The sequence below is a fragment of the Pteronotus mesoamericanus genome, unplaced genomic scaffold (genome assembly GCF_021234165.1).
Source record: "Pteronotus mesoamericanus isolate MK-2021 breed Mesoamerican mustached bat unplaced genomic scaffold, CSHL_Meso_final scaffold_371, whole genome shotgun sequence".
Classification (NCBI taxonomy): Eukaryota; Metazoa; Chordata; class Mammalia; order Chiroptera; family Mormoopidae; genus Pteronotus; species Pteronotus mesoamericanus.
Genome location: NW_026555314.1, coordinates 420,082 through 443,002, shown reverse-complemented (window position 1 = coordinate 443,002; position 22,921 = coordinate 420,082). Strand labels below are relative to the sequence as shown.

The following is a 22,921-nucleotide window of genomic DNA, read 5'->3' as shown; positions in this document are numbered from 1 at the left end:
ACTCCTACAACATGTAAAGCCAAAACCATACAGATTAGCATGTTTCCGTGGTTATCTGGTCTCCCAATTCCAGGCAGGCTTCTTTATGCTTAAGCAGAGCTTAGCACAGGCTCATTCATTCATTCCTTCAGGGTACAGAGAGAGAACTGCCACTGGAAGACCATTTTACAGTGACCCGAGGCGCCATAAGAGCCACGGTGTTGCCAGGGAAGCAGTGAAGAGGGAAGGCGAGTCCTCGCCTAGTCTGGGGTCAGGGTGAGTGTCCAGGAAGAAGGGCCACATCAAGAGAGATGAAGGATGAGCTGAAGCTGCCAGACAAGAGCGAGGGTGGGGCAAGAGGGGCGGTCTGGTCCCAGGCAAGCCCGTCTAAATCCTGCCGCCTGCACCTCCTGCAGGCGTCCCTCGTCAACCGCGCCTGCCTGCCTCCTGAGCTGCAGCGCAGCCTCAGACTCCTCCTCAACACTGTGCGCTTTGGGCAGGCGCTCCAGAGTTAGCCTAAGAAATAAAATCTACCTGCACCCTTGGCCCAGCCCAGCTTAGAGTGGAGGACCCCGAGGTCCAGAGAGTGAAGAGGATTCACCAGCATCAGCATCACAGGCAGGGCTGGGGCTAGACTCCAGGTCTCCCAACTCTCCGTCCAGGCCCTTTCCCCTGCTCTGAGCTGCCCCGAGGGCTAATCTTGGGCACAGGGACTACCTAGAAAGGCCATTCCACCATCACGTGGTCACTGTGGGCACCATGTTCCTTCCCTACCACCAGGATTTTGCCTTGCCCTGTTGGGATAGTTTCCGGTGAGCATGCCTCTATACCCTAATGTGGATCCCCTAAGTTTGACCAAGGCCCTGCCCAGTCATTCCACATCACTGAGGGGCCAGGTATCAGCCCTGGGTATCCAATTCCGGGTGGTGAGGACCTGGGCCTATGGTGACAGTGTGAGAAGCCGGGCAGCCCCGCTGCCTCTGGCTCCGGAGGGAGCCACAGTCGGGCTTGACCACACCCAGCCAGTGATATCCAGCCGGGGTGGCAGGTGTTCACTGGCCAAAGTTTAGATGCAAAGACATACCTCTTGGGACCCAAAGGCACAAACTGTCAGGGGCAGAGGGTTGAGCTGAAGGAGCCATTCTCTAATGTGGGGGTTACAGCCACCAGGAAGCCCAGCTCTCCAAGTGAAGGTGGCTCAACAGGTCACATTAGACCTGTCTGCTTGCCAGTGTTCATCACCCCTTCAAAGGCCGTTTCCTGAGACCCTGCTGTGGGCTGGGCTGGGCTCTGGGGGCCAGCTTCTCTGCGGTGCACAGCAAACAAATGTCTTGACCTCCCAGAGCGTATGCTCAGGTCCGAGGTGGGGAGAGAGAGAACACAAATGAGTAAGACAGGTGGTAGATTACACTGTGATGAGTGCCGAAGGGATAAAAATAGAGGCAAGAAGGAATGCAGGGTCTGTGTGGGTGGGGACATGGGTGCTGTTCTAGATGGAGGGCCCGGGCGGACCTCGAAATGAAAACAGAAAATCAGAAGGTCTGGCCCCCCTCGCTCCTGGCCTCTGGAGGTCGTGTGCGGACCCTGCCTGAGAACCGCTCCTGAGAAGTGCAGCTCTGAGGGTCAGGCTGGGCCTTCCAGTGACAAGAATGAGGACTCGCCACAGCCCGTCGATCCTGCCAGAGCAGGGCCCTGAGAGCTGGTCTGGCCGCCATGCTGGCCTCTGGCACAGCAGGCCCAGCCAGCCCTCCTGGACCGCCCGCCCTGGTGCCCATCAGGCCGGTGGAGCCGGCCACCTGTAGGGAGGCGGGCCGCCCCGGGCTGCTGGATACCAAGGCCTCAGCGCCCTGGACACCCTCCCTGGGGCCCGTCACTCACCCACTCAGCAAAGCCACCCATCTCCCCAAGTCCCAGTCTTCTTAACTGTGGGGAGAAAACGGAGGTAAAAATAGGCCCCTTCTTGGCAGAGCTGGTTATGGGAAGATCAAGTGAACTTCTGCCCCCTCGCGCCCTCCCACCGAAAGGCACTTGCCCACTGCAATCCAGAGCAGGTTCTACTGCCCTCGCTGCGAAGGCCTGGGTTTGCCCTTGGGTACTGGGGAAAACGCGCACGTCGAGTCCCCTCTCCTCCACGGCCGTGACCTGCAGGACTCACAGAGGCAGGCCTTGATGAAACGGTCAGCCCCTGCCCACCCCGGGAGCCCTGTCCCACAGCTTCCCGTCCCGGGGCGGGGGGAGCGGGGAGGGCGTTCCGTGGGACAGGGTCTGTCCCTGAAAGGCCTGCCCTGACCACCACCTGCACTGCTTGGACAGGCGCTCGGACGACGGGTGACTGCTGCTCAGGGCCTCCTGGAAGGAGCGCCGGGCCTGACATGGTTTGCAAGGCCCCTCCCCGCACCATGATTTTTAACAGTCTCGCTTTTTAACGCTTTTTGATGGATTCTCTAGGGACGTCTCTGAAAGAGAGTTATACCTTAATTTAGAAGCAAATAACTCAAAATTCGGTGATGTAGCAGGTTCCTTTGGAAAAGAGATGAACTCAAGGAAGCCATTGTGGTGTGAAGCTGCCCACTGTGCTTGCCCAGGTCCTGGTGACAGGACTCGGTGTCTCTCAGCTATTGAGCTGTGCCTCCTGCCCAAGGCCACTGGGGGTCAGGGGACAGAGGGGGAAGAAGCCATACCACAGGAGGCCAGGGTGAGGCTTGCAGGGCGGCTCTGACTAACCCCAGCGGTCTCAAGTGCCAAACACGGCCCACCCAACCAAGCGAGGCCAATGAAGGCAAGAGAGGGCGATGGGCCAGTGGTACCATCCTGGCAGCCGCTGCCAACCAGGCTTCCTGGGCATGTGCACTGACAGTCCCACAGGGCCTCACGCCTGGTGTAATGCTCTGCTGTCACTGCCTTGAAATGCTTCATCATTTTTAACAAGGGTCCTACAAATCACGTAGCTTGCCCTGCCCACGTTACGTAGTCCCCACGCACCCCAGGTCTACCACAGTGTCTGCTGCGGGGGACCCACCCTCCTGGGAATACATACACCCTGAGTGGCCGTCATCTCAACTGTGCTCTTGCTTTACTCGCTCGTCAGTCCTTCTCGGTCTTTCCCGGATAACCTTCCCAGCTCGTGCTTTGAGCGGGGCAGGCTCGGAGGCCTGGCTCAGCTCTCCCGGTCCCACCGACCCTTGATCCCCAACTGACCCAGCTGGGCCCTCGCTTCCCCTACACTTGATGCCAAAGGCTCCAGGTTTCTGTCCCCAGACTCGCTCTCCCCTCTGGCTGTAACATGCATCCATGTCCTGCCAAGGGTCTAACCCAAATCCCAAGTCTCTGCGTCTCACAAATGAGCCCGCATCTTCCTTCTCAGCCAATGCCAGCTCCGGCCTTCCAGAGCTACTCTCCATCTCCTCTCCCGCAGACTGCTTCTCGCTACCCCTACGGCCCCCACCCCGTTGGGTTAGCAGCCTCCTCACCCCAAATGCTACAACATCCCTTTGCAGCCTTCTGGTCTGGCCCCCCAGCCCATCACTCAGACGAGTCTTTCAAAAGTGTAGTTAGCTCAAGACCCTGTCTCAGACTTGCCCTGGGCTTCCCGCTTCAGAGGGGCCTGCAGAGCCTCATCTGACATGCTCCATAGCTCCCCATCCCCAACACAGCCCTCTGCTGAGCTCCGGCCATTTGCACTTCCGGGGGGCCGCCCACGGATCTGCTCGGCCTCAGTGCCTTTACCCCCGCCATGCCCCCTCCTGGCACTCTTCTGTCAGTCGCTTGACTCGCCCATGGCTCTGCTGTGGCACTGCGCCAACATGGCCTCTCCACCAGAGGTTCCTCCCTTCCTCTCACGCCACCTATCCTACCTGGCAGTCAGTCACACGGCTGTTGCGTCAGCCTCCCCACTGTCTGATGTGAGCACCCCAAGAGTGGACACTGGTCTCTTCTGTTCCCTGCTGCATCCCTGTGCCTGGCATAGTGCCTAGCACTCAGCAAGTGCTGGTAAATATTAGCCAAAGGAACGACTGAATGAACAAAGCGTGTGAAGTTCCGTTTTGCTCTGGCTCCGTAGAGACGGCTGATGTCTCTGCCCATGTGCTCCTGGACCCGTCAGACAGTCCCTGTGAGCTCGCAAAGGCCAAATATGAGGGCTGAGGGTGGGCGGAACCTGGCTCAGGAACTTTTGGCTCTGTTTATGGATAAGGACAAGGCGGCTCAGAAAGCACGGGGCCGGGCCGGTGGGCAGCATGACCAGGTCCTGGCCCAGGCTTTCTAATTCCTCACCTGCGGCTCTGCCCTCTCCCCTCCCCAGTCTGCACAGGCTGTGTCAGGCCACCATGTCATGCTCCTGCCCGGGGCTGACACAGCATCTGCCCCAATGCCTGTCCATTTCCCTTCAGCCTCCTTCCTGCCAACCATGGCGCTCGAAGCCGGCCTCTAGGGACTCGGTTACCCCAGGTTTCCTTCCTGGGGGCTGTGGGAGAGCAGTGTGCTAATCTGCCTCCTTCAGAGTTCCTGTGAGCTCCACCATGGCCAGCTGCAGCGAGAATGCCCTCCAGCTGCAGTGTTTTAGATCTCCTGAGGGCTGGCGTGGGGCAGCACAGCGCGGCTTGTCCTCACACCCAGGGGGGAAGGCCCGGCACACTGTTACCGCAGGCACACAGAAGACAACCACGCTGTGGCCACACCCTGAGCCTGAAGCCAGCCTTCCCTGCTGTTCAGAGCTCCATTCCACCAGCCTCTCTGCGGGGGCCCGGGCAGCCTTACCAAGTCCACCTGGTTACCCAGAGTACCTGGAATCGCCCGAGAAGCTCCTGAGATCTAGACCAAGGCACTTTTCCTCCTGGGACTCCAGGAAACAGAAGAGCGGAGAAGTTGGAAAGGAGGGAGGAATTTATTCCCTGTCTCCCAAATTCAGAGTCCATGGCAGGCCCCCGGAACAGGGCTGGCACAGACGTAGAGTGAAGCACCTCCCTGAGGGTAGGTGGGCTGCCTGCTCCCTCTCGCTGCAGCAACCTGGGCCTCACCCAAAAGCTGAAAGTGGGTGTGTGTCTGGGGGTGGGGCTGGGAGGATCAAGAAACACAGATGAGTAACAAACAGCCTCTTTTGAGGGAGAGCAAAACATCCCTGGGAGCGAGCAAGGGAGCAAGCAAGCAGATCTATGGCAGAAGGTGACTCGGCCTTCCGAGGGGGAGGGATTATGTCTTCTTCACCTCCTGTCTCAGAAAACCAAGGTCTGTTAGAAGAACGTACGAGAAGAGTTCTAAACCAAATGCCAGTGTCTCATGGCTGACGGCACGCCACTTCGTCTGAGCCCGAGCATGGCCAGGCCCTCCCGCGCCACCAGCCCTTGCACGGAGACTCCCAGGCCTCCCCTGTTACTGCTTCCTGACGTCCACACCCCAAAGGGACAACAGCTAAACACCATCCTCCATCCTGGCACTTCACACAGTTCCCTGGCCTTGATCAAGGGACAAAGTGCCTGGAAGGGCAATCCTAGGCTGCAAGGAGCTCCCCCCCACCCCCCACCCAGGCCTCTCAAGCTCTTCCCCAGGCCCACCCCAGCTCCTGGGTCACGTAGCTGCTCCCTTTTACAGAGGAGAGGACTGCAGCCTCCACTGAAAGAGCCACAGCTGACAAGCAAAGGGGTCCTTCTTCCCCTAGCTCCCTCAGCCCCTGTTCGGGCCCCCACCCACCTTCGCTGCCACGCCTCCCATGCGTCGCCAAGCACTCCCTTTGCTCCTGCCAGACTCAACTGCCCGAGCTCAATCTCGTGTCTGGGTCCATTTTTTCCCCTCTGCAACGCCCTCCCCAACTGTGCCTGTGTTCTTCAAGCTCCAGTTCAAATGTCACTTTGCCCACAGGCCTGTCTGACCCTAGACTGGGTCACGTCTCTGAGGTCCCTCTGGAGACCTTGCACCCACACTCAGGGTTGCGTTATCTGAACAGAGACAGTGCTCCCCTGTGGGGTGGTGAGTCAGTCCCTGGAGGGCAGGCCCAGTCCACTCCCACCCCAACTCCAGGCCCTGGGGGAACAAAAGCTCAGTAAATATTTGCTTAATCGAATTTGGCCAAGGAGCCACCTCCAGACACAGCCAAAGCAGCGGGACTTGGTCCCCAGGGTAAGGAAATCACTTGGGCAGAAAAAGCCAGTCAGGGACTGGGCTGCCTCCTCAAGCCCAGCCAACTTCGCCTACCAGGCAGGTCCCTCCATCCTCAGACACGGACTCCAAGGAACCCTGGTCTCCCCCTGCCTTTCCATCCTTGTAAGACAGAACCCCAGTTCTCGGCCTAGGCAGATTCCTGCCATCACCCAGAGGCTCAGCACCGCCCTGATGGCAGAGTCCCCTCAGATCTCCGGCAGGATCGCGAGCCCCAGCCCTGAGGCCCCCACACTCCGCCCCCCAATCACCCCCACCGCCTTTTAAGGAAAAAATATTGAGCCAGGAACATATCAAAATCGCAGTGGGTCGATACTCGTCTTGCTCTAAATGCCTCGGAGCAACCTGCTTGCTGCAAGAGCAGTGACCGAAAACTGCGAGCCATCCGTCCTCGGGCCCAGGCCTCCAGGGCCCTCTCCTCCGTTTCAGCCAAGGCCACGCGTCGGCGCTCCCGCCGCCCTGGTCGCCTTCTCCCCGCTCCCCCGAGAGGGAGACCAAGCCTCAGCGCCGCTCCCGCAGGTCGCTTGGCCCGGCCCTGCTCCGCACCAGCGACTGCTGGGTTGGGGGAGCCGCGCGGCATCCCCAGCGGCTGCTGTCCACCATCCTGGGCCCGTAGCCTCCGGCTCCTGCCGGCTCTTCGGCCCGGCGATGCCCCTTCTCCAGCACCTGCCCGACCCGCGGCCACCCCCTGCACACCTTTCAGGCATCTCCACCCTCGCCGCCCCACGCCGCGGCAGGGCATCCCTGTCGCCTTGCCCGACACCCTCAGCCCGGGCGGATCCCCGGCACAAAGGCCCGGGCGGGGCCCCGGGTGGGGGTGGGGTAGACCCACTGGCCGCGCCCCCGGTCCCCCGAGGCTCAGCTGCACGCCCCGGCTGCGGGTCCACTCACTCACCTCCGGGCCGCGGCACCGTGCATCCGCCAAGCTGCTCCGGGCGGCGCGGGCAGCGCGGGCTGGCGGGGTGGCAAACGCGGGCCGCGGCACCTTCGTTCCGCACTATGCGGGCGGCGGCGCCCGCGCGGGGACGTGACCGGACCGCGGGCGGCGCACACACTCCGGCCGCCCTGGTTCCCTCCGCCCGCTCTCCCGCGCCCCCCGCCGCCCGCGGGTCCGCCCGCCCCGCGCTGCCGCCGCCGGCAGGGGGCGGAGCCGCGAGCGCAGCGCGTTGCCAGGCCAACTGCGGGCGGGGGTGCCGCGCGCCCGCCGGTGACCACGCGCCGGGCGCCACCTCCCCGCCACAAGCGCCGGCTCCCTACCCATTGGGTAAAAGCGGCTGACGGGCGCGTCCGCGGCCCAATTGCAGCGGGCATGGGCGGGGCCGCATCTCAGCGCGCGCCGCAGTCCGGCACGCGCTACCGGCGCAGGCGTCCCCGGACCCGACTACCCAGACGTGGGGCATCGACCCAGTGGAACTTCCTCTCGCAGATCCAGAGATCCAGCCTGAAAGCGATGGATCTCCCCTTCCCACGCTCGCCTCCTTCAGCTCGAAATCAAACTCGGCTTGGCCTTTTCTGAGCTCCTTAACCTTGGGCAACTGACTAACCTATTTGGGCCTATTTTGTAAAGTGGAGCTAGTGGCACTCGCTTCCCTGACTTGTCGCGACAGTCCACTAGAATGTGCGTAAGTGCTGTGCAAACCCTAAAGGTTTACACCGGTGAGGCTTGTGCAGCGATGGGAGGGGCATTAGTCATCTTTTTGCTCGTCCCCTGCCCCTTTCAGGGTCCCTGGCAAGCCTGGCCACGGAAGATTGCCTTGGGAGGGCTTGAAGGGAGAAAGGCCCAGGAGCTGTCCTGCTAGATCAGAGAGATGAAAGGGAGCCAGTGTATTTAAGGCCAGTGTCCCATTGACCCCTTTGGGAAGGAAGCCTGTAGAACGCTTGGGATGCTCAGCAAAATGCATCTGAGGGCAGTCTGCCAAATTCTTTTTCAATTTCAGCGGGAGCCCATCTATGGACCTCAGAGCCAGCAGCCCCTCACTACTACGGTTACAAGGCTGTCTTTTCCATCCTTGTAACCTGAAGCTTTGTACATCCTAGAGCAGCCCTGGTAAAATGCGGAAGCTCCCAGCAAAGACGAGCCTTACTACTTTATACTGTCATGGTCATCTTACAAGGAGCACGCCACTCGTGGGGATAGAAGCACGGGAGCTGACCATTGGCAGGGGTAGATGAGGTGTTGACCACCCCCCAGGTCTGTGGTCAGAAGATAGGGCAGGGGCTTGGCTCTGCCAGCTGGACACTGGCATGTCAGCATCATCCCATGACCTCTCAAGTGTGATTCCTCTCCTGTGAGATGGAAACCATTGCATTATCTACCCTCTGGGTCGTGGCCCACCTGCGAAGGGGCTGCCTAAACTGTCAGGGACAGGACAGAGGGTGATGATGGGCATCCCGAGGTGAACCTAGACCTGGCACAGTGCTAGCTGGAGGTGGGCCAATGAGGACCAAAGGAATGTGGCCAGCAACTGAGGGCTCCTCTGTGTGCATGTCCTCCATAGCACCAGGCTGGGTCAGGCTGGGCCTCTGCCCGGAGGACCACACAGACCAACTGCTGTGACACCAGGAAGGCAATGATACAGGCCCTGCCCTGAGGTGGATTAGCGGGGAGAGGGGGCTGAAGGTGAAGCACAGGCCCAGCTCTGCTGCCGTTATCTGGACACCCTTGGGTGACTTATCTGGCTGAGCCTCAGTTTTCTCTTCTCTCAGAAGAGGATACCAATAAACTGTCCCTAGAAGGTGATTCTGAGGAAGAATGCACATGGCACATGTTCAAAGATGAATGAAAGCAGATTCTGCTGCAGGATCAGGGGTCAGGGTTGAGCTGCTTGCAGGGGCAAACCTAGGTGCGAGCACAAGATGATCCTCCACAGCAGGGCCGGTGGGAGACCAGAGGCCAGCCCACTGAGGGGCCTGATGGGGCTGGCTGCCGCCTCCCTCACCTGGCCCTGGTGGCCACCTCCCAGTGAGAGGTCACATGGTATCAGCCAATGACTGTGACCCTTCATACAGCAGTCCTTACTGAAGACTCTCTGTAGTAGCCACAGTTCTAGGATTTAGACCCAGCCCTGCCTGCGAGACCCTGCTGTCCGCGGGACAGAGGCAGACAGTGGAACATAATCCGCCATTACAGCTGCTCAAGGCTTGATGGAGGAGACCCACCAGGGCTCCGAGGGCACGCGGCAGGGGAAGCACTGGGCCCTGGGGCGGCAGGAGAAGTGGCTGGTGACTGGGGGCAGGAGGGAAACAGGTTCCAAGGTGAGGAAGGCACTGGGCGTGAAGGGGCATGAGGCCTGGAAGAACCCCGAGAACCAATGTGGCTGGAGCCAGCGAGCATGTGTGCGGATGCAAAGGCACAAGGCTCCTGTGGGGCTAGGAACAGTTATGCCAGGAGGACGGCACATGTGTGCAATTGGGGACACTGGCCTGAGATCCACCAGAGTTGTTTTTTTTTAATCCTCACCTAAGGACATGCTTATTGATTTTAGAGAGAGGGGAAGGGAGAGAGAGAGGGAGAGAAACATCTATCGGGAGTTTTAAGGTTAGCTTTTTAAATTTGAGAGGGAGGAAGGCAATTTTTTGTTTCACGTTTACAGTAGGCATGTTCCCACAATGTGTGTTGTCCTAATATGAAGAATCAAATAACAAAACAACAGCGAGTCAGCCCTGAGAAAATAAAGCAGGGAACTCAGCGCGTGAGGCCAGGTTCAGTGTAGGGCCGTGGGATCACGGAGCAAGAGCACGTGTCTGGAGATGGTGGTATGGTGGCCGCAGCCATGGAGAGAAGGAGCTGGTCCTGGCAGGGCAGGGGAGGAGGGGGACCAAAGAGGGGCCCACGGGAGACACTGGAGGAAGGGTTGGTATTTACTAAGCAGTTGGAAAGGTGGCCAGAAAACCAGGTTGTGGAGCGTCTCCGAGTCATGGGAAGGCAGTGTCTCGAAAAGGAAGGCATGGTTAGCTATGCCACGTGCTATTGCGAGCAAGGCTGTGTAAGCTGGGGACAGAGAAGCATCCCCATGAGCAAAGGCAGGCAAGATGAGGGCCAGTTGCTAGGAGTTCAGGGCGTGGGGGCCACACAAGGCTAAAGCTGGACAGGCGGGCCACTATGAGTTGCGGCGGGCTTTCGTGCCAGGCATGGGTGTGCAGTGCCCAGGGCTGGGGCCAGTGCTCCGTCCTGAGTCCTCTCTGGCCAGGACAACAGAACCGGAGGCACCAGCTGGGGCTCTGTGGTAGGAAGAGGGACGGCCCTGGTGATCGAGCCTGTCTGGCACCTCATCAACCCCAGCAGGGCCAGCTGCCTGAGTAGCCCCTGGAAGTGGTGTCAACTGCTCCCCGAGGAAATGACCAAACCGCAGTTGAAGCAGGGACCAAGCTATGGATATTGTGACCCTCCGTCCTGGTGGAGTTTTCGGGCTCATCAGCCACCGAATCCACCCTGGAGCACCAGCTCTGCTGAGCCAGACCCTTCCCACACACTGGTGGCCGGGCCTTTGCCCTCTGCCCTGCGGGGCCCTGCTCCGCTGGGCCTTCCTTCCTGCACATCAAGGGCATGGAGGACCCTAGAATTCCTCATCTACACACGTGTCAACCTGTGCTGTAATGGCCGGTCCTGGCTGACTCTCCCACAGCCCCCCGCTCCCTGAGGGGGGTGCCTCGCTGTCTATGGACCTCTCGCGACAGTCCCCTCCCGGCTGACTTGGCTCTGCGTCCCACCTGTCCTGTTCCCCCAACCCACACCGGCCAGTTCTCAGGCTGTGGCAGGCCACGTGGGTCTCTCTAGTTTGTCTTCTTGGGGTCTGTGCACTGTCCCCCGCAACATACACTCTTGAACAAGCCTTTGCAGATCTGGGTTAGTTATAAATAGCCAGGCCTGCGACTCTCCTTTTAGCTGAAAAGAAGCAAAGTGAACGAGCAGAGAGGCACACCCGGCACATATTTTATTTTTAATCTCCCTCTGTCTCAAAAAGAACCCGGGTCCTGGTGCTCAGCATTTCTGGGAGCAGAGGCCTGAGACAAAAGCCTGAGGAACAAAACCCGGGGGCCCGAGGGCCCGGCCCAGCGCCGGCTGCTGTGTGCATGGCCTCAGGCCCTTGGGTTGCCTGTCTGGGTGCTCGGTTTCTCATCAAGGTGGGGACCAGTGGCGGTGACTTCCAACTCCTGACTTTCTGACTTTGATCCCCTCCCTGTGCACAGCCGCTCCACGGCCCCCAGCCTGTGCCTGGGCTTTCCCTGGAAGGCCAGACCCCGGTGTGGGGGTGGGCCACAGTTAGACCTGGACCGGATGATGCACAAATGCCTCACCCCCAAGCCTTTGCTCAGGTGTCCTCAGCTAGGAACCTCCTCCCTCCATCAGCCAGCAAAATCCTCAGAAAGTGAAATTGTCACTTCCCCACTGTGAGCCAGGGAGGCGCCATCTAGGTTGTGGCTGAGAGGACCCCGTGCCAGGGGCAGAGAGGGGCACCGGGGAGCAGGGCAGGGGCAGGGGGCCCAGGTGTGCGCCTGTCCTATCGGTGGTGTGTCTGGAAATGAGGGCTGACAGCGAGGCTCAGGTGCCCGGGGGAGGTGGCTTGTGGGGATCATTAATAGGCACTCCTGAAGGGCAGGGACTGCATGGCTTATGTATTTTACTCCTTCCCCTGCATTGCCACCCCACAGACTCTCGCTTGTGCCTGGGACTCAGTGTTGGTGGAACTTGGGAGACTCTTGTTGTGCTAGGCCCAGATGCTCTGGGCGTAGAGTGACAGCCCCTTACACAGAGCGTGTTCCCACCCACTGCCCCACTGACACTGCACAGCCTCCCACAAGATCGGCTTGTTTTAATAATGAGAAACCCAGGCTCAGAGAGGTTAAGTACCTTGTTCAAGGTAACAGAGCTGGTATGTTTAGGAGTCCACCTTTTTTTTTTTTTTTAAAAATAAATCTGTGTGTATTAAATCTTAAAAAGCCCAGTAGTACTCTTGAGCAATAGGAGACTGCTTTTCCCGTCATGAGAAGCCTGAGCACAAAGAGCTGCTCCATCACCCCAGTGAGAAGCTGACCAGGGCCACGGGGAGCCACCGGACCTCCGCCCTGCGGCCCTGCCCCTGCGCCCCTCTCACTCTGCCCCCTCCCCCCCGGGGCTGCCATTTGATGTCCTTTGAGAGTGAGGGAGAAAGACAGGGGTGATGTCTTCAAAGAGGAAATCCCTGGTGCTAATTGGCACTCAGAGACCTTTAGGCTAATTAACCTGTTTGTCTCTCTAGAGTAAATTAGAGGGTTTAGCTGGGGAGGGCGGAAGGGAAAGGTGTTTACCGGTGGCCTCCTCTGTGGGGGCCGTAGGTGGCTTCTCGGTGGGCCCACGGTGTGAGCCGTCGGGGAGGTGGGGGAGAGGGTGGGCTTCAGGGCAGTGGCGAGGGCCGCCCTTGTGCCATGGGGAAGGGCTGCCCTCTCTGGCAGCGCCCCGCTCTCTACCCCACAAGTGCTGCTCTGAGCACACAGGAACTGGGCCCCTTGGGGTGCCGCCTGGGACAGTTCTGGGCTCCCCTCCCCGCAGCCACGCGCAGACGTTCCCCAGGAGGGACTAGCGCTGGAAGGAGCAAGGAGCGAGGTGGAGTCCCGTGATGAGGGGAGCTTACCTTGCTGTGCCCCTCCCAGCCCCAGCACCCCAGCCACGCCACGTGGAGCCCCTCCCATGGGGCCCCAGACTCCTTCAAGACCCTTTGGCCAGAATCTAGGGATTGCCTGTTCCCTTTGGTTGGGGATGTAGCTTTTTGGTGGATGAGATCCTGGCCTGTTCACTCTGAATCTTCCCCCTCAGCCTCCTCCTGTCTCCAAGGGCTAGCTAGACTGGTCTGGGGTCTCTAGCAGCTTGGAGATGTTGTGGGTGGGAAGGAAGAGCTTGTCTGGTCCCCCACTCAATGCTTCCCTCTGGTGCAGGGTGTGGATGGGACGGGAGCTCCAGGGATGGCTTGCTGAGCTCTCCCAAGAGGTGGCTCCTGAGCACCTCTTTAAGGCTGATGCCCCCCAGCCACAGGCACCCATAGGCTGACACCCTCCTGGGTTTTCTGGTGGTTACCCCTCTATCCCCGCTTGTTACCCAGAGCCCCCTGCTGCTGCCCCATCCCCCTGCCTGGCAGCGGGGGCATTTGCAAGTTGTCTCGTCCGGCCTCCTGCAGAACCCTGCCGGGACCCTCCTCGCCCGTTCCTGCATGATACCCAGCATGGGTGGGCGCATGGCAGCCCACCCTCAGCACCACTTCCTTTCCCCCAGGGGTCCAGGGCATTGTCAACAGCAGGCTGATCCCCTCACTGGTGTGGCAGCTGCAGAGAGAGCAGGAAAATATCCAGGAGCTCCTCCTGGACACGCTGACGGCCTGCCTGCAGGAGGGTGCCGCCGAGGCGCTGGCCAGCCGTGCGGTGCCCTTCCTGAAGGAGAAGCTCCTCAGTGCCAATGACAACATCCGCAGCAAAGCTGCCTGCGCACTCACTGCTGTCAGGTGAGGCCCGGCCGTGCAGCTAGAGGAGGGCGGGCGGGAGCGGTCAGCCCTGGGCCGGCCGCTGAGGCACGAGGAAGGCAGCCACTGAGCCGCCCTGGCCTTGCAGCGGGTCCAGGGGATCGCAGCCGGGGGAGGTCCCACTTCTCTTCCCCCGGAGACATGCAGCACCTGGCAGAGTGGGTAGAGACCAAGGATGCTGCGCCACATCTCATAATACACAGGACAGCTTCCCGCTTCCCCCTGAAGGCCCCCGGCCCCTTTCCCCAGCAAGAGTCCAGGGGCACCGAGGTGAGAAAACCGGCTCTTGCCTCCGCAGACCTGACAGCTCGGTGGCCTCACAGTGTCAGAGCCAGTGGCTGGTTAGCCCTGTGCTTCCCAAACTGGGACACAGAGCACCTGTGTCTTTTCAAATATTATTAAAGAGTTTTGCCAACATGGAAGTTCTGAGGGAAGCAAAGTTTGGGAAAGGCTGATTCAACAAAGTGACCCAGGGCCCTTTGCTGCAGGAAGAACGTGCACTGTGACTCCCCCATAGGGCCTGTGGGCAGTGCTTCCTGGCTCAAGAAACCGCCCTCCGCTAGGGACCGCGTTGGCCCCTCACGCACTGGGGAGCTCTTTGGAAGGCCACCACTTTCATTTTCACATCTTCATAGAAGGCCAGGGTGAAAAGTGACCAAAAGGTCGTCTCTCTTGAGGTGGCTGCTGTTTGCGTGGCTCAGCCTGTCCTAACAGCTGGGACTCTTATGGAGACAAAAAGGAATCTCCCTGTGGCCCCCGCCCTGGCCCTGCTCCTCCCTGTTTTGGTGCCGGGGATACGTCTGGTTTCTTCTTTCCATGATGCCTTAGGGCCAAGCTCCATCACCAGCTGGCTCCTGGGTGGTCTCACTTTCACTGGCCCCAGGCCCTGCTTCCAGGTTTTCTGGGTGCAGGAGTGAGGCTGAAACCTCACAGCGGTGCTCCCCCGCACCCTGGGCCACCCTGGCCAGGCCTGGGCCACCCAGGATGGTCCCAACACAAGTCCTTTTCTCTGTTGTCTCCCTGGGGTGGTCCTGGGCTCTGCTCCCTACCTACCCCCAAGCAAAGCCACCCAGCTGTCCTCTCTTTGGCCTAGCATCCCTCTGGAGGGCAAGAAACAGGTGTGGCAATATGACGTCATCCCCATCCTGGTGCACCTGCTGAAAGACCAGGTGGAGGAAGTGCGAGCCAATGCTGCGGGGGCCCTCATGTGCGCCACAGTGACCACGGAAGGTGAGGCAGCCTGCTGGCGGGGTGTCCAGGTGGGGGGTGTCCCCTGTGTGGACACTGGAGCTCACTCGTCCAGCGAGCAGTCACTACAGCCTCCCAGCCTGCTGGCTACCCTGGCCAGCTTTCCGCAACGCCTCACCTTGCCCCCTCCCTGCCCTGCCAAAATACTCCAGGACCGTTGTCGAAGTCCCTTCAAGTTTGGGTCCCGGGCTCCGCCTCTTCTTTCTGGCCATAGCAGGCCGCCAGCCCATGGCTCCTCCCAGTCCCTCGGTCACTCGCATTAGGATCGCTGTCCCTTCCCTCCTGGATACTCCCTGGGCCTGGCATTTCTGCCTCGGTCCCAGGCCTCTTGCGAGCCATGATTCTGGGGCTGATTAGTTTGCCATTCATGATTCGGTTATCCTGAGGTCTAAGTGAACATTGGAGCCCTCGCTTCTGTGGCATTTCTTGATTGAAATTACTTTTCTCAATTTTGGGTGAGGGTTGGTTCTCAGAGTATAAGATTATCTCCCCAACCCTGGGACTTCCAGCCGCTCAGGCTTCTATATGCTGTCACCAAACCCTGGGCGGACAGAAGGGACCAGGGCCGTTCTCCCACCTGGAGGCCAGGGCAGGCCATCCACCCATGGTGACCTCTGAAAGCTGTCTGCCCCTCCCCTTGTCCCGGGCTTCCTTGTCGTTCCTGGGTGTGCTGCTGGGTCTCTGGTTCTTAATCGGCACCCTGCAAAGACCCCAGCGTGAAGGCCCCCCACCACTCCCCACTTGACCCTAATGGTGGAATCTGAGACCCTCCAGAGGGAGAAAGGCTGGGGCCTTTCCGGAGCCCGCACCCCCATTTTGATGGTGCCGCAGGATGCTGGCCAACGGGCAGCGGGGAGCGGGGGTGTCCCCTGTGCGGTGTCTCCACCCAGGGCTCCTGTGGGAGCGCCGAGAGGGCCAGAGGGCTCCTGGGGGCCCGGGCGATGGCCTGAACGTGGGCACGCGAGCCAGGCACTCCACTGTGCTGGTGGCGGGGACCCAGACGTCTGAGCCTTGGGGCTACAGTTGGGTGGGAGTGACGGACTCGGCGAGTGCTGCGCGCACTTGGTGCAGGACGGGGCACAGCCTCCCGTGGGAGGGGCGCGCGTGTTGACCCAAAGCACAGTGGGAGTTAGCAGGGCAAAGGCGGGGCCGGGCAGGTCCCAGGAGCAAAGAGAAGAGTGCAGAGGGCAGGAAGTTTGGGTACAGGGGACAGCCCCGTCTTTTAGCAGGTGAGGTAGAGTGGGGGTCAGACGAGGCAGTGAAGGGTGAAGGAGGGGTGTCTCCCTCACATATTAGTTACTGTCTGTGTCCCCCACTAGCCTGTAAGTGCTATGAAGGCAGGCACTATGTGTCTTTTTGTGCCTGGTGCACAGTAGGTGCTCAAGAAATAGTTGCCACATAAGTGAATGACTGGATGCTAATTTTTAAGAGCCCACTCGCGTTGCCTTGTGAGGACTGGCTTGCGGAACTGGCACCAGGTGGAAGGGGAGAAGCCAGTTAGCGGGCAGGAGGGGCAGGAGTTGATGGGGTCTGACTGAGTCTGGAGGCAGAGGAGGGTGCAAGGGCCTGCATGGGGGTAGAGGAGGGGCCTCCGGCAACAGGTGGTTCCTCCCGAGACTGTGCAGGTTGGAGGCGGGGAGAGAGCTGGGGGGCGGAGGCCCCCGCAGCAGCGCCTGGTGTTGGTAACCCACAGGGAAGTACGCGGCCCTGGATTCAGAAGCCATCCACCCGCTCCTGAACCTGCTGACCTCGCCCTTGAGAAAGGCCCGCCTGAACGCTGTCAAGGCCCTCACCATGCTGGCGGAGGCGCCCGAGGGCCGCAAGTTCCTGCAGGCCCACGTGCCCATCTTCCGAGTCCTTGAGGTGGAAAACAGCGAGGCCGTGCAGCGGGCGGCCCAGGTAGCCATCAAAGTCATTGAGTGGAAACCCTGAGGCTCTTATAGGGCCAGATCCGATAAGGCTCATGCCTGAATAAATGGGCTGAATTTCTTATTCTTGGGTCTGAATGTCACTTGATGTTCATGGAAGTTGGTCACATTTCTCTCTCTCTCTTCTGCCAAAGAGGAACTGCCCAGCCCAGAAAGACCAGGTCGCAGGTGGCCAGGTGAGGCAGCACGGGCTGAGCACAGGGCCCAGGGGAGGCAGTTCTGCTCCCTGCTGGGGCCAAGAGTCTTCTCAGAAGGTAGAGGGCAGGGCTGAGCCTTCCAAGGAGGAGATGGGGGGAAGGGATTGGGCTAGAGGAGGAAACACGGCTGGACCAGGCATCATCTAAGCTCCGGAGACTGGAGTGGCCAGGCCCTTGGGATGTGCCTGGACACGGTCCAGCTCAGCCAGGTCTGCCCTCTTCCCACACTGGGTGGAAGGAAGGGAGGTCAAAGTGCACTCTTGCTGGAGGAAGGTGAGTTGTAAGAGGCCCTCCCAGGGATGAGCAGTCCAGACAGCGATGCACCAGAAGGGCTTCCTCCCAAACAGCTGCATTCGCCTCTAAAGGCAGGACGTCACCTGAGCGAGCTGCAGGCAGGCCTGAGACCACTGTCTTCCCCCTGCTGTCAGCCTGGCCTCGGTCTGGTTTGCCTCCACCAGCCTGGCTTCTCCCCTAAAGAGGAATTGGCTGAAGAGCTCAGGGAGGGGGTAACCAGAGATACATGGGGATCTCTTAACCCCCTCCACACACCCTTGCCTGGTCTGGCAGGGTGACTGACCTCTAACCGGCTCTGACCTCCGTGGGAGAAGCTGCAGAAAGAATCTGGGGCTTAGCTTAAGGGCTGGACTCATTTGTCTGGGCTGAGCTAGAGCCTTGATCTTTCCAATTGAGCTTTCGGAGGCTCCCTGCTTCAAACAAGGCCTCCCTCATCACACCCCCACCCAGCAGCCATGTTTTCTGTGGGATGGGCCCTCCCTAGCTCATGGCATGCCTACTCCTCCCAGAGAAAACACTGTCAGCAGAACCAGAGATGCCCAGTGAGCACCGTCTGGCTGTCCTTTCGGCAACTGGGGCCTTTACTTTCCTAGAAGAAATGCAGAGAAGCCTGTGTCCCTGGAATTAGAGGATTAGTGCAAATAGTTCCAAGAGGGTGTATTTGTTCTGAAAAGGACTGGTTGCTGGGCCCAGCAGGGGTCAGGATGAACCTCATTCTCAAAAAAAAGAGTCTCATAAGGGGAAACCTTTTCTCCTTTAGGAAAACGGGAGCTCCAGGGGCTCCGATTCCTCAAGTCCCCACTTCACCTCAGCCCCCAGCGGGCTGGCTCCACCCCGACTGCCTCATGGAGGGCTCTGACCTGAGAGCTCCGGCCGCTTTGCTGCCAAGGCCCGTGCCCTTTGTGCAGCGGCCCCAGTGTAGGCGTTCCCTTCCCGTGGCAGCTGCCTCCTCCCGAGGCCCTGGCTGTGCTCTCTCAGTGTCCTTTGGAGCCCCCTTTCCCTCCATGACCAGTGGTATCAGAGCTTCTTGTGCTGTCTCCCAGGCCCCCTCCCACTCGCCTGCACAGTCTCATCTGCCGGACATGGGCCTCCTCTGCTGGGCTCCCTTCTTAGCTGGGCCTGCCTGCTGCCTTCTTTCCTCCTAATCCAGGTCTCCAGCCCCAGCCTCTCTCATGAGTTCTGGACCCTTCTACCCAACTTATCATCTATCCGTTAGTGTCTCCAGGCAAGAATTAATACCAATCTTTTACAAACTATTCCCCTCAAAACACTTCCCAACTCATCCTGTGAGGCTGATATTACCCTGATATCCAAAGCAGACAAAGACCTAGGAAAACTACGGATCAATACCCTTTATGAATATAGACACACTCAATCAAATGTTAGCAAACCAAATCCAAAGTTAAAAAAAAAAAAAAGCATTATACACCATGACCAACTGGGATTTATCCCAGGAATGCAAGGTGGTTTAGCCTATGAAATGAATCAATATAACAAATAGAATAAAGGACAGAAACCACATGATCATCCTAATAGATGCAGAAAAAAGCCTTTGACAAAATCCAACACACACACACAGACACACACACATACACACACACACACACACACACACCCTTTCAGAAAACTAGAAATAGAGGGAAACTTCCCCAACATGGTAACATCTGCAAAACCTCATAGCTAACATTGTACTCACTGGTAAAAGAATGGATGCTTTCCTCCTAAGGTCAGGGACAAGACAAGGATGTCTATTTCTCATTATTTCCATTTGACATTGTCCTGGAGGTACCAGCCAGGGCAAGTAGGCAAGAAAATGAAATAAAAGGCATCCAAATTCAAAATATAGATGTGAACTATCTCCATTTGCAGACAACATGATTTTGTATGTGAAAAATCCCAAGAAATAAACTTTAAAACTATTAAAACTAATAAGTGAGTATAAAAGAACTCAGCAAAGTTACAGGACACAAGATCAATACACAAAAATTATTTTTTATACACCAGTATCAGAAATCCAAAAACGCAGTTAAGAAAACAATTCCATTTACAATAGCTTAAAAAATCATAAAATACCTAGGAATAAATTTAACAAAAGTACAAAACTTGAGTGCTGAAAACAAAATATTGTTGAAAGAAATTAAAGAGGAGCTAAATAAATGGAAAGACATCCCATGCTCATGAGTCAGAAAACTTGATATTGTCAAGATGTCAGTTACAATAGAATCTTCATGGAACTCAAACTCATCATGTCCCAAACAGAGCTCAACCTTTCCCCCCAACACTTGCTCTTTTTCCAGCGTGGCTAGTCTTTGGAATTGGTGTACCCCTTGCCCATGTGCTCAAGCCAGGGTGTCACCCTGGCTCCTCGCTCCAGAAGTCTAGTCACTAAAGTCTTGTTACTTCTAACAGATGGCTTCTCTTGATACCATTCCCTTCTTTTTAGTTCTCTGCCACTAACTTGCTTGATTCTCTAACAGTCTCCTGCTGGGTGTTCGGATCTCCTTTTCGTCTTTCTGCAGGAGGCCAGCAATTCTGACCTTGTAACTGTCCCGCCAAAGCTCCCAGGGACTTAGGATCCCAAAGTGCACAAGGCCTGCGGTCAGGCTCCGGCCCACCTTGTCCTCTCACCTCACTGTTTTCCTCTGCGCAGGCTATGTCTCAGCGTCCCCAAACATGCCTTCAATGCTTGCCTTGCGTCTTCCTGCAGGCTGTCCCTTCTGTCATTCAGCTAACTGACCTCCTCCTTCAGCTACCAGAGGCTTTCCTTGACCCCCTGAGGCTGGGGGAGGGGACTCCATGCTGGGCTCTCCTGCAACGTACACTGTGCGTGGAGGGCCAGCGCTGGCTCGGTGTCAGACAGGGCTGCTTCAGGCCTCAGGCATGCTCCATACTTATTGGGACCCCTTGCTGAGCCTCGGTCTCCTGCCCTGTGAAATGTGGTTCATTCTAGTCCTTCCACAGGGGCGATTCTGTGGCCTGCATGGGATAGTGTTCTTACCGCAGGCAGGAAAACAGCAGGCCACTCTAAATGCTGGTGGTCATTTGGAGGGGGAGAGGCCTGACCTGCAGGCCTCACATGCTTCGGGATCCTAAGCTCCGCTAGTGTTTCATTCTGTTTCCCCCTTAGGCCATGTGCTCTGTTCACAGCTGTTTCCTTGCAGCATCTGGCACATAATAGGCACTCAAAAATGTCAGCTGAAGGATTAAATCAGGGGCGAGGAGCTGGTCATGTTAATGCGCCTTCAGAGTACGATTTTTGGGATGCCGCTGGGTCTTCTCAAATCACTTCAAGGCACTCAAGACTTTTTTCTCAAGACACAAATGATTTATTTTGGTCTGAAAGGAATTAGGAGGGGGACCCCTGTGGAAGCACGGCCCAGGAGTAGTCTATATTTGACAGCTAAGGGGAATCTAACCCTTGGATCCAACCTGCAATAACATCCCAACAGCTTGCAGACTGGGAGGCACTGGGAAGCCCTGGCCAAGGATGGCACGGCAGCAGCCAGACAGTGCTGAGCAAAGGGGGCCTGTTCACTAAGCAGAGACCACCTCAGCCCCTCCACTGGTCCAGCAGGAGCCTGTTTCCATCCACAGGCAGATTTGGCTCCATCTGGTCTGTGTGGTCACCAGTGGGCACAGCACCTACGGGCAGGAAGCCCAGCACGGGCGTGGTGCTTACACTACATGGCGTCTGTGCCATCAGGGGCCTACATTTAAAAAGGAAAAGGGAACAAGGCAAGTGAAGGCTGGGTATAGGAAGGAAATGGTGATAGTAAAGTAAACACAAGTAAAAATCCCCAATACATCTAGAGATAAAAAGCCAAAATTAAATTTAAAGTGAAAGTCAGTGTTTATGCAGTAGAGTCATTTGGAGAAAATGACTCATTTCGTAAAGGAACAGATGTTCTCATTTGCATAGTCTCTGCAATCGAGAATGGACTTCACTCTGTCCCCTCAGCACACAAGCCCTGCAGCTGGTGGCACTGGGTGAGACACAATGAGGGAGCGTTTTCCATTAGTGTAATCCTTGGTCCCATATCTGTGGGTCTCCCGGCAGGAAACACTACCTCCCTGCAATGGTGAGCGAGTCTGGAAGAGGCGGCAGGTTGCCTACACTTCCTAGACGCCCCCGGGCCCCAGCTGTTTCAGTGGAAGATGATGTGGCACAGGACTGTGATCAATATCAAGAGGAACCCACTGACATTGACAGCTTTTCTCCAGAATGGCGACTCCGATGTGTCATGGCGCTTTGTCCCTTCCCGCGTGTCACTGCGCTCGGTCTCTTCAGATGGGGCACCATGCTTCTTCACCTTCTCTGTGGTTGCCTTCTCTGGAGCCAGTCGGGAGCCTGGCTTCGGCTCCAGGCCACAGAACACGTCCAAGGCATCCCACAGGCACCTCTGGGGCCCCATGAAAAAATCTGGAACAGAAGGAATGGGCAAAGGTCAGGAGGTGCAAACCAGGACACAGGAGAAAAGACGAGGGAGTCACATCTTAGTGGTGAGTCCAGCAGGAAGACCGACGACCTCACTCTAATATTAAGACCAGTCCTCAGCCCCTGCAATGGAACGCCTACCGCCATCCTCAGAGACCTGGGAAAGTGGGACAGGGGACGAGGGGAGCCCGTGGGGGTAGCGTGGGGCTGCCTGGGGCCATGCTTGCCTTCCACTGGCACAGACTTCGGCTGGGCCCAGGTCCCCTGAACTGGGTGGCAGAGGTGTTGCGGGTCCTCTGCCATCGCAGGAGCAGGCCCTCCCAGGTTGGCTCCGGCATGGCCCCCTCCTCCGTCGCGGGCACAGAGCTGAGCACAGCGCTGCAGGTCTGCGGCAAGTGGCTGCTCCTCTGAATCCCCCTCCCCAGTCACTACTCCCCCGAGGATGGAAGAAATCTGCTGACTTCTTGAGTCCCTGCCCTCCTTGGCGATGTGTCAGGGAACCTCCTCTCCAGGCAGGCGTGTCTTGCAGCCAGGCCCCAAAGAAGGCTCTCCAGGCCCTTGAGGGGGAATCACTAGTGTTTTCAAGGGGGCAAAGGAGGGAAGTCTGGGAATTATAGAAAAGTTTCCACTCGTTTCTCTAGGCCACATTTGTGTAAACACCAAACTCTGGGGCTTAAACTTCACTCCCATCAGTACAGCGCGCCGGCTGCTCCTCAGGGCCGGTTCGGGCGCGGTCAGCACCACGGCCAGCGCCGGCACCTCTCCCACCCTCCCTGCGCCCCGCGCTGCCTGGGGATGGTTTCCTCCTGGAAGACCAGACAAGAACATTTCAGTCGGAGCAGATGCCCAGCAGTGTGTGCTGTAACGTGCTCTGCGTCTTATCCCTTCAAGCAGCCTCCACGCCGGCTGCGTCCTGAGGCTCAGGAGGCACTGGGAATGACGGGATCCATCAGCCAGGGATGGAGGAGGCTCTGTTCCAAGGGGAAGGTGGCCTCAGCCAGAGAGCCCTGAAGCCAGGGACACCGGTGTCTGCTGTTGGTGCGGAGAAGCCCTGAGCAGCACACTCCGGCCTTGCTCCCTCAGATGTTAGAACGCCAGCGTGCGGCTGCCAGGTCCAGGGAGATGGCTTATGGGAAAGGCAGCCGATCATTTGACGACAGCCTAAGAGCAGCGTGACGGTGGCCGGGGTCGGCCAGCGGC

The 22,921-nt window shown here is 58.2% G+C and overlaps 3 protein-coding genes across 4 annotated transcripts in view; 1 reads left to right on the top strand and 2 right to left on the bottom strand.

Moving 5' to 3' along the window:
• Positions 1-7,180, bottom strand: part of GNAZ (G protein subunit alpha z) — a 55,935-nt gene extending 48,755 nt beyond the window's left edge. Inside the window, exon 1 of the mRNA XM_054592793.1 lies at positions 7,025-7,180. The gene's annotated coding sequence lies outside the window, so the exon portion shown is untranslated. The remainder of the gene's footprint in view (positions 1-7,024) is intronic.
• The window catches only part of RSPH14 (radial spoke head 14 homolog), a 78,166-nt gene extending 61,367 nt beyond the window's left edge, over positions 1-16,799 (top strand). Inside the window, exons 4-6 of the mRNA XM_054592794.1 lie at positions 13,376-13,601; positions 14,713-14,849; positions 16,561-16,799. Coding sequence (XP_054448769.1) covers positions 13,376-13,601; positions 14,713-14,849; positions 16,561-16,799 — 602 coding nt within the window. The remainder of the gene's footprint in view (positions 1-13,375; positions 13,602-14,712; positions 14,850-16,560) is intronic.
• Positions 16,800-21,431: 4,632 nt separating this feature from the next.
• The window catches only part of LOC129086328 (sodium/glucose cotransporter 1-like), a 50,074-nt gene continuing 48,584 nt past the window's right edge, over positions 21,432-22,921 (bottom strand). For both annotated transcript variants that reach the window (XM_054592792.1, XM_054592791.1), the window contains one exon: positions 21,432-21,706. In XM_054592792.1, the coding sequence (XP_054448767.1) occupies positions 21,432-21,706 (275 nt within the window). The remainder of the gene's footprint in view (positions 21,707-22,921) is intronic.